Source organism: Primulina huaijiensis, chromosome 10 (assembly GCF_012295235.1).
Source record: "Primulina huaijiensis isolate GDHJ02 chromosome 10, ASM1229523v2, whole genome shotgun sequence".
In the NCBI taxonomy this organism is placed as follows: Eukaryota; Viridiplantae; Streptophyta; class Magnoliopsida; order Lamiales; family Gesneriaceae; genus Primulina; species Primulina huaijiensis.
This window is the reverse complement of record NC_133315.1, coordinates 12,440,755-12,458,724: the sequence shown is the minus strand read 5'-3', so window position 1 is coordinate 12,458,724 and position 17,970 is coordinate 12,440,755. Positions and strand designations below refer to the sequence as shown.

The 17,970-nt window shown below is 36.0% G+C and overlaps 1 protein-coding gene across 1 annotated transcript; it reads left to right on the top strand.

Annotated features, from left to right (window-relative positions):
* Window positions 1-225: 225 nt before the first annotated feature.
* LOC140985756 (histone acetyltransferase GCN5) lies at window positions 226-17,410 on the top strand. Its single transcript, XM_073453669.1, has 13 exons — window positions 226-1,010; window positions 1,098-1,162; window positions 1,342-1,422; window positions 2,115-2,186; window positions 2,708-2,876; window positions 13,845-13,888; window positions 13,959-14,058; window positions 14,268-14,336; window positions 14,456-14,516; window positions 14,970-15,088; window positions 16,538-16,631; window positions 16,861-17,002; window positions 17,097-17,410. Exons 1-13 carry the CDS (start codon window positions 420-422, stop codon window positions 17,161-17,163), a joined length of 1,674 nt encoding a protein of 557 aa, XP_073309770.1. The 5' UTR covers window positions 226-419; the 3' UTR covers window positions 17,164-17,410.
* The last annotated feature ends 560 nt before the right edge of the window (window positions 17,411-17,970 follow it).

Sequence of the window (17,970 nt, the reverse complement as noted above, 5' to 3'; positions counted from 1 at the left end):
ACTTGAATTGAGTTTGAAGAACACCTTAAATAACATTCGAACGATCTTCCTAATATTTGAGAGACTTCTAAATTCCTCATACTTGAGAGCTTTTTAAGAACTTCAAACTTCACCGAGATGTTGATAATTTTTGAAGATGTGTGTGTTGATTATTCTTGAAAGAGTGTATTTAATAACCTCAAAAGTCAGTATTTGTTATCGTAAACAAATCCTAAAAAAAATTACACGAACGATACGTGAGCGAGTATTATCAAATCAGCGAACGAGTGAACGAATATATATGGGAAATCATATCCCAAATTTCTCAAAAACCCTAAACGGACCAATGTCTATGTGAGAAGATCATTATGAACTGATTTTCAGTCGTACTCCTCACTGATCTTCTGTCACTTTTCTAGATAGTAATATTTGCAAGAATAATGGATGGGCATTCATCGCATTTAACGGCGCCAGTCCGTTCGAGGAGTTCACAGTCTCCGTCACCGTCTCACTCGGCCTCTGCCTCCGCCACTTCGACGATTCACAAGCGTAAGTTGCCGCCTGAAGACCACGCGCCGCCATTCCCGCCGTCTTTATCGGACACGCGTGACGGTGCGCTGACGTCCAACGATGACCTGGAGAGCATCAGTGCTCGCGGCGCCGACTCAGACTCGGATGAAGAGTCCGAGGAGATTGCCGATGAGGAATACGATGATTCCTCCGTGCGCAATTTCACCGCGTCTCGGCTGGAAAACAGTAATGCCGCGGGGCCCAACATTGGAGTAGTTAGAAACACGAAGCTCAAAGCTGAGAACTCGGTTAAAGTTGAACCCACTGACGTTGGGAGAGATGGCGGGACTGCTAATAATGGGAATAATAGTAATGTTAATAGTTCAGCCAATGCGGTTGCCGGGACCAATGGTTCGGTACCAGGGATTGTGGTGAAGGAAGATAATGTGAAGAGCATTTTTACGGATAACATACAAACCAGCGGGGCCTACAGTTCAAGGGAGGAGAGTTTGAAGAGGGAGGTAATCTCTACGAATTTAAATTATTGCTATACCTTTTCTTTTATTTCCAGTATGTTGCCAATCAGGGTACTTGTGCTAAATTTACAGGAGGAAGCAGGGAGGCTCAAATTCGTATGTGTTTCAAATGATGGTGATGATGAACACATGGTTTGGTATCTCTCTTTCCCTCTCTTAATAGCACGTTTTAAGCTTGTTTGTTAAATATGTCGTTCCATCAATCTATCTGATGCTTTACCAAAAATTTCTGCTACCTCTATCAAGTTTGGTCAAGCATAAAATAATTTACCAAAGAATGCTGAACTTAATTTCAATTTGGCATTTTAATTTTCAGGTTGATAGGATTGAAGAACATTTTTGCCAGGCAACTACCCAATATGCCAAGGGAATACATTGTTCGTCTTTTAATGGATAGGTTTGCCTTCCTAAATTTTGAACTGTTCCATATAAAGTTTTAATGTCATCATCCACCCTATCTTAAATTGAATACATTCTAGAAAGATGCACCAGATAGTGTCACTTGGGATATTAAGTCCCTGCCTCCATGTTGGTATTTTATTGTGATTGAGGATTGATTTGCGTATAAACATCATATTGTAGGATGTAAAACAAGCCCCTTGTATCTCCAATATTACTTCAGACCTTGCAGCTGCTTTTGAGATGCCTCTTGACCAAATTTCTTGTTAGGGTCAATTATGGTAGTTGTTTTTGTGATGTCCACTATAGTTGTTTGGTGATTGCTTATATGTTAAAAGTCATGTTCAAAGCTCTCTGGGGTTATTCGTTTATTCAAAATTATAGAATACTTTTTTATTCAAATTGACATTGATAAATTATGATATATCTTTTATTTCTTTATATCATGATTTGTCTTATGAACCCTTTGTGAGTTTTTTCGTGGATGTAGACTCTCACAACTTAACTACCCAAAATTATGTGTTGCCTTGTGTTTTGACTTTACCATATCCACTTGTAAATCAACAAGCTTACATGTGAACCATCCTTTCATATTGATATTTTTTGGTTTAGCATAGCAGAAAAAATATTTGTTTATGTGGTACATAGTATTTTGTTGATTTTCATTGTCTTTGCTACTTCATATTGCAGAAATCACAAATCCGTGATGGTCATTCGGCGCAATGTGGTTGTTGGTGGTATTACATATAGGCCGTATGCCAGGTAATATGTCTTCAATATACACCGCTTCGATTTTTAGAAAATCGGTGGCTCTAGACAATGGTGAAAAAATCGGCCGCCTAGGTGGCTCAAAACCCGTTAGGCGGGTGACAAACTGCTTAGGCGGTTCGATTTTTTTTTAAAATAAATTTTAGAACCTTGACTATTTGCTTCTATTTTATTTGAAAACCATAAACATATTTTTGATACGTTGATTATAACTATGCTAGAATCAATCATATCAGTTTTTAGTTTCCAATTTTCCATTTATGAGGTTGATAATCCTGCATTACTATATTCTTGACTGTCCTTATCACTATATCAAGATATACTCTCATAGCTACTCTTTATGGTACAAGATTCAAAGCTAATGTTGTGGACATTTTTATAAGAAATATATAGAAGGTATTTAGGAATACTGATTTCCAAGGATGCATTCCTCATATATTAAACCATGAGTTCCTTCTGGTGCATGTGTGCGTTTTTGTGCCAATAAGTATCTGTCACTTTAAATGTATGTATAGTCAACGGTTTGGGGAGATAGCTTTTTGCGCAATTACTGCCGATGAACAAGTTAAAGGCTATGGGACCCGACTGATGAATCACTTAAAGCAGCATGCACGTGATGGGGATAATCTCACTCATTTTCTCACATATGCTGATAATAATGCCGTTGGCTATTTTGTAAAACAGGTGAGACGTGGATATCATACATCTTCGCTTCATATGCATTAGCAATTTGCAATATCAGTTCAGCATTGATTTAGTTTATAGCCTGCATGCATTCTGTGAAATAATAATAATATTATCAAAAGATTACAACTACCCAAAATAACAAGAAATGTCTAGGTAGCTCATTTACATTTAAAAGACTTGAAATGACTCCATTGGTTTGATTTCGGAATGAAGTTTGTAAATATTTAATCAACTGGATTTGTCCTCAAATATTTCTGATGCCCAGCTCTTGCATTTTAGCCTCCTGTTTGTTCACCCTGGGGAATTGTTATAGCATGAGTTTGAGCATATGACAAACACTTCTGCTAAACCAATAGTGGCCAGCACCATATTCTCTAGTTGGCTTGATAATATTTCTAGGTCAATGTTGAACAGCCCTTATTTTTTAATATGTTTTTGGGTTCTGCTATATTGTGTTAGAACAAGAGAGTTTGTTGGTTAATGTTGAACGAATTGGGAATAAGAGTGGAGGATTTGGTTTCTGCTTCGACAATGATTCGAGGTGAATTAGAAGTAAATGAGTTTGGGTTTTTAGGATAAGAAATTGTAGCGCCCTTACTCGAGCTACTACTAAACAGACTAATAAGAATGCAACATTAAAACTTAATAACAACAATTAAACAGCGGAAACCAAATAACTTGATCATCTTACGACCCAAACGAAAACAGAACAAATAACATCAGTCTTAAACATTAATCTAACCATATCTATAACTTAATTCTGAACAAGAAAACGATAAACGACTTAAAACCTCCACTGGATCACCACCGAAAACCTAACTGCTCTAGCCATTGCCTTGGTCGTCCGAACCGTCCAACCTAAGACCTGCTCCGTGGAATGGGGTGCCCAAGATGAAAACAAGGACGTGAGCAACAATCGCCCAATACGGGAATGGACGAGTATATGATGCATGCGAAATGCAATATGCTCGGATATCAAGGATCAAGTCAAGAATCTCATGCTCAGTCTACAGGCACCTGAGTGTGTAGTCTCTGATCTGTCTTAGGCATGTTTTGGCTCCCACACTCATCATCAAGACGTTGACCTACAATGTCCAGGTCATCAGAGCCCGCGGGTCCCGTCGGACACGGTAGCTCTCGATGCCCTATCGTCCACAATACAGAATAGGGCTGAGCGGCCCCAACAAACGAGGTATATCTCAAAAGATATCAGGCTCAGCATGATATGTCATGCACAATATGCCAAAGCAGTAAAAAATGTATCATACAACAGATAAATATGCAGCATATAAGTGTGTATACTACGTTTGGATATTTCAGTCAGTACATCACGTACCACACAAAAACAATCTGACAGAAAGCTCTGAACTTAGACAATACCAACAATACGAAATCACTATCAAACCAGATCCTGAATTACCAAAAATGCTACAAAGTTATTCCTAATGATCCTTAAATCACTATTTAAGGCTTTAGGATTATACCTGCGTCCGTCATCAGCCCGCTGATGATGTCTCGATCTCAGTTCACCGACCCCTCCTCGAGTCAACACTAGCTCTGAAACTTCCCAACACCAAAGTGCCCTAGAAACTGATTAGAAAACTAAGGTATAAGGCTAGAACTCTCTCTTAAGGATGCGGTGTAGGAAACAAAAGAAATCAGCTTCCATTTATAGACTGCATCCGGACTAGTTCAGAAAATCCGAATCAATCTTATCTGCCACGTGTCAGAATTTCATTTGTCTAGTTTGATTTCTCGGGATAATGTAATCTGAAGTAGATCGGGTTGTACATTTTAAATTCGGTGGATCCCAACAGCTTGATCCCGAATTATCAATCCTTAATAATACTTAATTAACAACTCTTTAATTATCTCTTAATTTGTACTTCATTCAAAATAAGGATTCAGGTTATTACATCTTCCCTTCCTTACAAAGATTTCGTCCTCAAAATCAGAATTGAAGTACCATACAACTGAATAAAATACAACTCATGATTACAAAGATACAAATCAAAACAAATGTGGATACTCTGTGTGCATACGACTATCTAACTCCCAAGTCGCCTCTGCAGTACCTCTGCGTTGCCATTGCACTATAACATGTGGAATGGTCTTGTTTCTGAGCTTTTTCTCTTTCCTACCTAGGATTAAAAGCGGCTGCTCGACGTAAGTCAAGTCTTCTTCAAGTTGAACATCTGTCGGACCAAGAACGTGCGATTCATCTGCTACATACCGTCGTAGCAACGATACATGAAAGACATTATGAATGCTGGACAGATACGGCCGCAAAGCCAATCGATATGCCAATTTCCAACACATTCCAAGATCTCAAAAGGTCTGATGAATCTTGGGGTTAATTTTCCCTTGAGTCCGAATCTCGTCACCCTGCGGAATGGTGAAACCTTAAGGAAACTATTTCCCCTGACTGAAATTGTAGAGGTCTACGCTTGGTATTCGCGTAACTCGATTGACGATCTTCTGCTGTTTTAATTCTCTTTTTAATCAATTCAACTTGGTCAATCGCTTGTTGCACTAATTCAGGTCCTTGCACTTGTCGTTCTCCTACTTCGTCCAAAAACAATGGAGTACGACAACGTCTACCATATAATGCTTCGAACGGAGCCATACCAATGCTGCTGTGGTAGCTATTGTTATTTGCAAACTTCACAAGCGGCAGATGATCATGCTATGCTGGTCCAAAATCCAAAGCACAAGCACGCAACATGTCCTCGAGTGTCTGAATAGTCCTCTCAGACTGACCATCGGTCTCTGGATGATAGGCAGTACTCAGACTCAATGTCGTTCCCAACGCTTTTGAAAACTTCCCCAGAACCTTGAGGTAAAGCGTCGATCTCTGTCACTGACTATACTTGTTGGCACACCATGATCTTTAAGAATCTCTTGGATGTATAGTCTTGCCATGCGATCGAAACTATATTCCCGACTATACGGAATGAAATGTGCTGACTTAGTCATTCGGTCCACAACAACCCAAATGGCATCACAATTCTTAGAAGACAACGGCAAGTGGGTGATAAAATCCATTATCACATGCTCTCACTTCCACTCAGGGATAGGAAGATTCTGAAGTAATTCTCTTGGTCGTTGATGTTCAGCTTTCACTTGCTGATAAACCAAACACTTGGCTACAAACTGGTAAACACTTTTCTTCATACCTTTCCACCAAAACCTGGTCTTCAAATCCTTACACATTTTAATGCTTCCATGGTGGATATTCAACTTACTCCTATGGGCTTGAGATAAAATCTCGTCTCTTAATTTGGAATCTTCTGGAACTACGATTCTTCCTGACAGACACAAGGTTCCATATGTTTGGAACGCAAAACTAGATGTGTTGTCTCCGTTAGCTAACCTTGCTAACTTTTTCACCTTCGGATCAGAAAACCGAGCTTCTCTGATTTTGGCATACAACGTCGGTTCAGATAAAATGCTCGTTACTCGAATGTCTCCCATTCCTTTGTTATGACAGAAGTGAAATCCCAGAGAACAACAATCTTAAATTACACTTGATATGCAACTTGTCTGAAGTGCAGATAATCTCACCTTGCGATTAAGAGCATCTGCTATAAGATTCGCTAATACTGGATGATACTTGATTTCGCAATCATAATCATTTTAACAAATTCATCCATCTTCTTTGGCGCATATTCAACTCTGCTTGAGTGAAGATATACTTCAAACTCTTGTGATCTTTAAAAATCTCAAATCTCTCTCCGTAGAGATAATGTCGCCAGATCTTCAAAGCAAACACAATCGCTGCCAATTCGAGATCATGAACTGGATAATTCTCTTCATGCTTCTTCAACTGTCTGGATGCATATGCAATCACATGACCATTCCGAGTTAAAACACACCCAAGTCCTTGAATTATGCATCAGTGTACACAATATACCATCCTGATCCAGATGGCAGAGCTAAAACTGGCGCAGTTGTCAAACGTTGACGCAGTTCATTGAAACTATTTTCACAATCATGTGTCCATTCGAGCTGCACATTCTTACACGTCAGATGTGTCAATGGTTTGGCAATCTGAGAAAATCCTGAGATGAATCTCTGGTAATAACCTGCCAAACCTATAAAACTTCTTATCTCTTGAGTCGATTCCGGTCGTGCCCAACTCAACACTGCTTTGATCTTGCTATGATCCACTGATATCCCATCTTTTGATATAACATGTCCCAAGTAGACAACTCTGTCGAGCCAAAACTCGCACTTGTTCAACTTAGCATACAGTTGGTGATTCCTTAAGGTTAGTAACACAATCCTTAAATGTTGCGCATGTTCTTTAAGGCTACGAGAGTATGCCAGTATGTCATCTATAAAGACAATGACAAACTTGTCAAGATACTCTTGGAATACTCGGTTCATCAAATCCATAAATACTGTTGGAGCATTCGTCAAACCAAACGGCATCACTAGAAACTCGTAATGCTCATACCTTGTTCGAAATGCAGTCTTATGGATATCACGTTGATGAACTCGAAGTTGATGATACCCAGACCGTAAATCGATCTTCGAGTACACTGAAGTCCCTTGCAGTTGATCAAACAAATCATCAATCCGTGGTAACGGATATTTATTCTTGACTGTTACGCGGTTCAACTGTCGATAATCTATGCAAAGTCGCATAGACCCATCCTTTTTTTTAACGAACAACACTGATGCTCTCCAAGGAGATACACTGGGTCTAATGTACCCTTGTATGAAAAGATCTTGTAACTGTTGTTTCAACTCTTTCATCTCCGTTGGTGCCAATCTATAAGGCGCTCTGGAGATAGGTGAGGTTCCTGGTACCAACTCTATCTCCGCTTCCACTTCTCTCTTCGGAGGAAATCCAGGAATTTCATCAGGGAAAACATCAGGAAATTCATCGACAACTGGAATGTTCTTCACGTCGATTACATCCTTCGATACGTCAACAACATAAATGAGGTATCCTTCTCCTCCTTTCGTTAAAGCCCGTTGTGCCTTTACAGCAGAGACTACTGGCATTGAAGGTTGAGCTCCCTCACTGAAGAAGAACCAATTCTCGTCTCCTTCTAGACGAAACTGAACAAGACGTTGATAACAATCTACCGTCGCTCTATACTTTGTCAATAGTTCGATTCCCATAATACAATCGAAATCTTCCATAGCCAATATCATCAAATTGGCAGACAAGTATTTTCTCTCAAACTCTAACAAACACTCTACTACAAGTCGCTTAGCTAAACCTCTTGTCCCATCGGTGTAGACACCGACATCAAAACATCTAATGACACGTAGGGTAGTTTATGCTTCTTAACAAACATTGATGCTATGAATGAATGCGATGCCCCAGTGTCAGTTAATACATATGCAGGAATACCACATAAAAAGAAATTACCTGCAATGACTCTCTCGTTTGCTCCTTTGCCCCTGAACTCGTGGGTGTTGCTGAGATCCTTGTGATACTCCACCACGACGAGAATCTTGAGCAGGAAAATCTTTCTGTTGCACAGTGGCCTCAGACTGTTTCCACTGTAAGATCCTGCCATAGAATCTCTGTCTTCACTCTGATTCTTCAAATTAGGGCAATCTCTTTTCATGTGACCAAAACCACCACAATTGAAACAAGCACATGTTACTATTCGACAATTCTTCGTCTGGTGATTGCCTCTGCAGTGGCCACATTGCAGTTTTTTCCTACCAAAGCTGTGCACCCCTCCAGAACCGGAAGTAGAAGAAGATACAGATTTCTTGAAAGACTAACCCCTCTGTCCCAACGAACTAGAGCTTTTGCTAGCTTGCATAGCCTTCCTCTTAGCAATACTGATCTCGGCTTGACGACAACGATTCACTAATACTTCGTACGAAGTCGGATAGTCACAGGCAGAAACCCGATCAAAATCTCATGGTTCAAACCATTCAAAAAGTGAGAATATTTTTTTTTGATGCAGAATTCTCACTGATGTGAGGAGCGTACGACAACAGATTTTTAAAACGCTTTTGGTAATCCTCAATACTCCAATCTCCTTGCTTAATGGTTAACAGTTCCATCTCCTTTTCCTGACGAAGAGCTGGAAAAAAGTGATGATTGATGAAGGCCTGACGGAAATGTTCCCAACGAATCCGCCTATGCTGCTGAACTAGAATGGCAGAAACAGGTTTCCACCATTTCCGAACTTTTCCTTGGATCATGAAATCGGCTACCTCCATCTTCTCATCTTCGTCATTGTGCAGCACTCGAAAACACTGCTCCATGATATCGACCCAAGCTTTCAGCAACATCAGCATTCTCATCTCCGGTCAACGGTAGAGGCCCAATCTTCATGAAATCCACAATGTTGACACGGTTTCTACGTCTCCTTTCATCATGATCTCGGTGACGCCTTCCGTCACGATCTCTACGACGATGTTCTCGGCCAGCCTCATCGTTGCCAAAACGACCATGTCCCACACTTTCGTGACTGCTTCCATCTCCTGACATCTGAAAAGAAACCAAAATCAACCTCTAAATCCTTCAAACAGAATTACTAATGTCCCAAAAATCTTTGCATGCTCTGATGGCACTAAATGTAGCGCCTATACCCGAGCCACTACTAAACAGACTAATAAGCATGCAACATTAATCCAAATAACTTAATCAACTTACAACCCAAACAAAAACAGAACAAATAACAGCAGTCTTAAACATTAATACAACCAAATCGAAAACATAATTCTGAACGAGAAAACGATAAACCACATAAAACTTCCACTGGATCACCACCGAAAACCCAACTGCTCTAGCCACTGCCTTGGTCGTCCGAACCGTCCAACCTAAGACCTGCCCCTTGGAATGGGGTGTCCAAGATGAAAACAAGGATGTGAGCGACAATCGCCCAATACGACAATGTACGAGCATACAAACTTATATGATGCATGCGAAATGCAATATGCTCGGATATCAAGGATCGAGTCAAGAATCTCATACTCAGTCTAGAGGCGCCTGAGTATGTAGTCTCCGATCTGCACTAGGCATGTTTTGGCTTCCACACTCATCATTAAGACATGGACCTACAATGTTTAGGTCATCAGAGCCCGCGGGTCCCGTCAGACACTGTAGCTCTCGATGCCCCATCGTCCACAATACAGAACAGGCTGAGCGGCCCCAACAAACGAGGTATATCTCAAAAGATATCAGGTTCAACTTGATATGTCATGCATAATATGCCAAAGCAGTAAAACATGTATCATACAACAAATAAATATTCAGCATATAAGTATGTATACTACGCTTGGATATCTTAGTCAGTACATCACGTATCTCACTAAAACAATCTGACAGAAAGCTCTGAACCTAAACAATACCAACAATATGAAATCACTATCAAACCAGATCCTGAATTACCAAACATGCTACAAAGTTCTCCTTAATGATCCTTAAATCACTATTTAAGGCTTTAGGATTATACCTGCGTCCGTCGTCAGCCCGCTGATGATGTCTCGATCTTAGTTCACCGACCTCTCCTCGATTCGACACTAGCTCCGAAACTTCCCAACACCAAAGTGCCCTAGAAACTGACTAGAAAACTAAAGTATAAGGCTAAAACTCTCTCTGAAAGATGCGGTGTAGGAAACAAAAGAAATCAGCTTCTATTTATAGGCTGCATCTGGACTAGTTCAGAAAATCCGAATCAATCTTATCTATCACGTGTCAGAATCTCATTTGTCTAGTTGGATTTCTCGGGATAATGTAATCTGAAGTAGATCGGGTTGTCCATTTTAAATTCGGTGGATTCCAACAGCTTGATCCCGAATTATCAATCCTTAATAATATTTAATTAACAACTCTTTAATTATCTCTTAATTTATACTTCATTCAAAATAAGGATTCGGGTCATTAAAGAAATAAAGGTGTACTAAGTATTTTTCATGCTAGGTAGAAATCATTTTGTAGTTAAGGTTTGTGTTGGAAATGGGAAAATACTTGATACTAATACTAATACTAAGATTAAGATTCTAAAAAGTGTGAAACATGATGGAGACTCGAGAGCTAACATTAAGTATTACAAGCTTGGGTGTGATTAGTAGGTGATTAAATGTAAAAAATATTTTTAATTTTTAATACAATTTTAATTATATTAAGCAAAACACTCGGTGAATCAATATATTAACACAATAAATTTAAGATTAAATCTATAAATTTCAATTTCTAAAAAACACAAAAGTCTTGATATTATATTTATTAATTGCATTATAGTATTATATCACCTACCAAAAAATTATAAATATTGTTTTACCCATTATAAGACTGATTCTATTTCATCTTCTTCATCTCACTCATCTTTCCTGTTATACAAAACAAACTCAGGGTCATTATGTTTATTTGGAGAAAAATGAATGAAGCTGGAAAATAAACTCATGGTCATTAGGTTTATTTGGAGAAAATTGAATGAAGCTGGAATTTTTTCGGAAAAGAATATCAGATGGTCTAAAATCAATATAAAAGTTTTAGTAAATTATTTTTAAAGTATTAAATTATGGTAATATTAATGTCGAAACTATAAAGCTTGCCTTTATTGAGCATTAAGTGCACTTAATGTGATGAAGCATGGGTTTTACTGTTTTTCACGGTGTTAGCCAAATCCTTGCGTTTTATCCACGCCTCACGTTTAATCTCGGTCACTGCCGTGTAGTTTCACTTTTTAGAACACTACTTAATACATGACAAAAAAAATTAAAAATGACCTTCAAACTTGTTAGCTACTCTATAATTGTCAACCATGAAATTTTTGGAAGGCCTTATTTATATTTCTTCGTGCTTTGACTGCTTTGGAGTGGAAGAAGTTCTTCGGTTGACTAGCTTTCGGTTGGATTACGTTTTTTGACCAGATTGCTTTTAGTTGTGGCTAGAGTTTTGCCCAAGGAAGGTTCTGGAGACATGTTGATGGACCCAAAAATGACTCAAAACAATGAAATGCCTTGGGTGTCTTTTGAAGTACCCCCAAATTGAGCGACTCTTGGTCTTACTTGAGTTATTGATGAACTTTTGGTGACCCTTGGAATTCCTTGAGTTTGACTGAAACACTTGATCATACACCTTCTTTGTTTTTAAAATTTGTAATATTATAGGAAAAAGATGAATTAGAGACATTTAGAAAACACAAAATAATTAGTAGCCGGTAGAAATTTGTAACTTTTACAGGCTGTTGAGACCCAAACCAAGAATGAAACAAAAAAGACAACCGATGAAACAAAACATGAATTTTAAAACCTTAACGTGAAAATGGTGATGACAAAATCATCGATATAAATGAATCGAGATATGTTCGACAAGATACAGGATAGTCATAAAACTGCAAGGAAGTTTTAAAAATCAAATGCACGATATCCATAGTAATAGATGGGGAATAAAAGACATAACTAGACTCGAAGATAGAAGAGATGAACACAACTGGCTTATGACAAATGTAGCAAAATGACAAAAACTGATTTTAAAAAATAATGAACATGATGCATTACCTTGACACATTGCTTGACAAAGCAAGAATCTCGGTACGTAGAAGTATTCGATAACATAGCTCTACCCATTCCAGATAACAAGGCAAGAACTAGAAGCATCCATTGTTGTACCTCGACCCACTATTTACCCAAGTAGGAACCTTGGTGTCAAAGGGTGAAACTTTGCAAGTAACCTTGAAAGAGATGCAAATCTTCTAGGAGGTTTGAAGTTTTCAAATTCGTGTATGAGTTTCAATAAAATGGTCTTCTTCTTTTCTTTCAATTTTTCTTTGTATTTTTTTGGGTGTTCAACTATGGTTTGGTTCGGTTTTAGATAAAAATTCGAACCAAACCATATTAAACCATTCATGAATTTTTTATAACCAAACCATGAATTTCCGTTTGGTTTGGTTTGGTTTGGTTTGGTTTGGATGATGCAATTTAAATTTTGAGTTTCATAGTGAATTAATGAATGAGATAATATAATTAAGAAAAAGTAACAATTAATATTTGATAGAAGTTGAATGAACATTTTATTTAATCATTAAATAGAATAATTAAATAAATACTATAAATAAAAATACTTATGCATGGTATATAATTTTGCAACTTATAAACGACCTAAACTTTGAGGGATGTAGTTACATTTATCCGGACTAAAATCTATGATAAATAAATTGTCAACATAATTGTATTGTTATAACGCTCACGAATAATATATTACAAACTAAAAATCAAATATTTCTATATCCAAAAAAAATCACACCAAATTAAAAAAACTTATTCCATATTTTTTTATATTTATTTAATCGGTTTGGTTTGTTTTATTTTTATTCAAAACTTGAATCAACCTGATTTTTTCTGTTTGGTTAATTTTAAGACCAATTCAAACCCTGATTGATTTGAAAACCGATCCAAGACATATGGTTTGTTTTGGTTTAACTGTTTGGTTCGGTTTCTGAACACCATTATATATATGACTATATGTCCATACCAACTTAATCTAACCACAGTGGCTTCATTTTTAAGTAATCCACTAAGCCAACATTTGAAAACTACGCTGATTAACTAAACTAAAGCCTGCTAATATCTAATTAAATTTGTTTGGGCTCCCAATAACTAAATATGAAAACTAATAAGCCTAAAATATTAAAAGGAACGGAAGTTCTTAATCTTGGACTTGTATGTGTTCCAACAGGCTATGGTCTAACATGGTTCAATCAATGTATTTGATCCATTTGTACAGCTCATTTATGAGTTTAATGTTCTAAAGATATCAATAGTTTATCTCTTCAAAGCTTGTTGCTGATCTTATGTTAGGTGTTGTTGATGTTTAAGTTCCAATCTTTAACTGTTAGCTTGTTCTTTGCTGTCCCTTTTAACTTCTAGCTACACAAAGATTGCAAGGTTAGGTTGGGTTGGTTGGGTTACTGTGACTATTCTATAGATGACTATTTCTATTGATGCATGGATCAGTTCTGACCGTCAGATACTTTTTAGGGCTTTACAAAAGAAATTTACTTGGAGAAAGAACGGTGGCATGGGTATGTTGATATAATGTTTTGGCATACATTAAACCTTCAAATTCCTTTTTATTGACTCATCTTCTTGCAGCTACATTAAGGATTACGACGGAGGAATTCTTATGGAATGTAAAATTGATCCTAAGCTTCCATACACTGATTTATCAACTATGATACGACGCCAACGGCAGGCAAGATCTTCTATTTCTGTATAATTTTAGAATTATTAGCTGAATTGATTAGGTTATATCATAAGTATTGATGCATAAGGCCATAATATTTTGATCAGTCGTTACAATTTTTAGAGCTGATAATGTGGAATCAGTTATGGGCCTTTTTATTCTTCATTGACGCATTCCTTTCATGTTGAATAAGTGCAGTTGACATATTTGGTTTTTAGGCTATCGACGAAAAGATTAGGGAGCTATCAAATTGTCATATTGTCTACCCTGGCATTGATTTTCAGAAGGTGTCTTCCTTGGTTTAATTTAAATTGTTGTTTTCTTCATGTCTTTCAATTTTTTACTTCATTATCAAAATCACTGTTGATTTTATACGCATCGATCTAATGTTCATTTTGTTAATCAGAAAGAAGCTGGTATTCCAATGCCCAAAAAGCCCATCAAGGTTGAGGATATACCTGGTTTGAGTGAGTCTTTCCTTTTCATTCCTACCTTACTGACCACATGTTCATATTTTATTATTTATATGATGATTTAAGTGTTTAGTCTGTTTGCTGTAATTTTGCATACATCATATAGTTTGTATCCTGTATTTTCACCTTGTTGAATCAACAAGGTATCCAAGTTTTGATTAGCAAAATAGTTTACTTTCCCAAGCTGGTTGATGCAGTCTGTCTTAACACGTGAGTGAAGCTGGTAGGTGGCATTTTTTTTAAAGTTTTGTTTGTTATTTTATCGAAACACTGTATATCCTTGATATTATGGCTACCTGAGTCCGCCAAGTACACATCCTTAGTTTACTCTTCTTTTTTTTTTTCTTTTTTCCCCTTTTTCCTGCATCCTCTATTCAATTTTATGGCTTTATCATTCCTTTTTACGAGAAGCATCCGAATTTAAAATTACCTATACCTTAATAATAGGGGAGGCTGGCTGGAGCCCAGATGAATATGGCCATTCTCGTTTTAAGACTGTGACCTCATCATCAGATGCCGCTTCACTTCAAAAATCATTGACGGCATTTATGCGCTCGCTCCTGAAAGTGAGTCTCCATGGGTTCTTTTTCTCTTTTATTTATTTCATGTTTGCTAAAGTAACTATGGAACTGTAACCTCCCTGATGGATATTAGGGAATTTCATGTAGAGGAATTCTTCAGATAAAGATGGTTCACATGAAAAGCACATTAACTTCTTGTAGTTTTAGGGAAGGAGAATTATTCAGAACGCTGAGCGTTTCATTGAATGAATTGAAAAATGAAGGGAAAATACAATGTAGTTAATAGAACTGCATGTAAACTAAATCCTAAGGGATAAATGAGATACTCGTTGTCCTGATCCTAAGAATTCAAATACAAACAAATATAGATAAGTTCGTATCTAATCTTAATTAAGCGATAATTATATATATTATTCAACACTTGCTAAATTGTTTTTAGTGGTACCCAGTTAACGCATATGCTTGGTACACTGTATATGAGAATTTCATGAGGATGAAATAGACACTCCTTGCCTCATTTTTTGGTGCTTGATTAACCCATAGGATTAGGAATACCCACTCCAATGGGAATCATTCCTTCCATTTTTGTTGGGTTTCCGGTTGATCCATTCTCCCAACTTTTTTATTTATATATTGTCTTCCATTTTTTTAAAAAATATTTTAATAATCAATCTTTAGCATTTATTTTTTATAAATAATAATAAGAATAATAATAATAATTTGTATAAAGTAATAAACAGAACAATAATAATTTGTATCTAATAATATTAAAAAGATAACAACTTAATAATAAATAAAATAATTATGATGGTTTAATTATAATCATAATAATAATTAATAATTAATTAATTACTTAATTAAACACTATAATAATTATAGTAATGATATAAAAATATTAATATTAGTATTAATTATAAAAGAACAATTTTATGATAATAATAATAAATAGAGCCAAACTCATTATCATGTAATAATCAAAATATAATAATGATGATAATAATAATAATAAATAGAGCCATACTAATTATCATGTAATAATCAAGATATAATAATGATGATAATAAAAAATATTAATAATTTTATCATAAAAATGATAATAATACAAAATAATGACTATTATGATAATAATACATAATAATAATAATAATAATAAACAAGTTTTCCTTTTTGACTGATGTAATAAACAAGTTTTTAATGAATATTATTTTAAACTTTTTAATAAAATGTAATTTGACTATTAAAATAATTTCATTATATTTTCTCATTTCTTCTGATACAGATGGAATAAACGCATCATTCAATTCCCATCCTCGTTCCATTCTAAAGTTTATTCCATTACTGTTTCATAAAATTCCAGCATATCAATTGTGGCCTAATTATTCCCCTATTTGACCATTCTATAGCAAGATTTCATTCTTACCATCTCTATTATAGGCATTTGAATCAGGTCTTACTTGCCAAATCATGCTATTGATACTCTTCCTTTTCAAGCAGGCAATGTGTGATCATCCTGATGCTTGGCCTTTCAAGGAACCTGTTGATGCACGGGATGTACCTGATTACTATGACATCATCAAAGATCCTATGGGTACACTTCTAATCAATCTTACTCCTTCATATGATGATTATGCTTGGACACCACTTGATATCTTGTTATCAATTTCAAGAATCATTTTGGATGACAGTCTCTGAGAAGCCTGAACATGTATATGCGCCTTGAAATTTCAGAACAAATTTCTAATCTTCCTAGAGAATTTTACGGAGTTTGTGATGATACAAAATTATTATGCTTGATATCACATTTTCTAATGTTGCAGATCTAAAAACAATGTCAAAGCGTGTCGAGTCTGAACAATATTATGTGACTTTCGAGATGTTTGTGGCTGATGTTAAGAGAATGTTTTCAAATGCGCGAACGTACAACTCTCCAGAAACAATTTATTACAAATGTTCAACGAGGCATGATGTGAACTTAATTTTTTTTATATATCTAGAATGTATATTAATCAGTTGCTAACGTCTTGATGTATTTAAGTCTGTTTTTGGCTTGCAGGTTGGAACAACATTTCTCAAACAAAGTTCAAGCTGGTCTTCAATCTGGTATAAAGATTCAGCCATAAATAGGGTACTTCCCTGTATTGTTTGGGACATTGATGTTTTGAGACTTGTAAAATTGGTGTCCATTAACTCTTGTATGATATTTAGAGAGACCCGAACTATTCTTGAGCTGAGGCTTGGATGATGCCTATGATTCTATAGTAGCTTTCCTTTTTTGGTGCCAAAAAACTTTAATGCATGTTACCTTTGTCTTGAATGGTTTCTCTTATCTCCGGGCTTCATTTGGAATTGACATTAATTTGTAGAATCTGTTTCTTGTTGCAATCTTTTGCATTTCTTTTTGTCCACAATTATTATGCAGATAACGGTTTTGTCATTTGTGTGACTGGAAACTAAGTTTGTAAACTCGCTCAATTAAAATTACTATTTTTGTTTTTGCCAAATTCAAGTTTAGTTATAATATTTAAAGCTTACAAATTCAACACATAATTTGACTGGTCTGTGAGAGTGTTTGAGAGAGTTTTTGCTTATTTTAAAATGATTTTTCTAGATATTTTTTAAATGTATGTGAGAAGAGAGTGGGGAGAGTAAAAATAAAATCTAAAAACTANTAAAATTAATTTATCTTTTTTATAATATTAATGCCTGAAAAATTTATATAAGGTTTAATTAAAATATAAAAAACAAATGAAAATATTTTTATAGATGGACAGAACATGCAAAAATAAATAGATTTAGAAGTGTAAATTAATAGGAGCGAAAATAAATTTAGTGTTGTTGAATAAATTTATCTCTAAAGTTTTTTGGTTGAGTTAATAATATTGAAATTTTGCTGTTGTCGGTTGAGTTCTCAAGTCAATCGGTATGAG

Coding starts and splice junctions, on each gene's coding strand:
- LOC140985756 (XM_073453669.1), top strand. CDS start 420: ATGGATGGGCATTCATCGCATTTAACGGCGCCAGTCCGTTCGAGGAGT. Junction 2,187..2,707: donor ACATATAGGCCGTATGCCAG/GTAATATGTCTT, acceptor ATGTATGTATAG/TCAACGGTTTGGGGAGATAG. Junction 17,003..17,096: donor TATTACAAATGTTCAACGAG/GCATGATGTGAA, acceptor TTTGGCTTGCAG/GTTGGAACAACATTTCTCAA.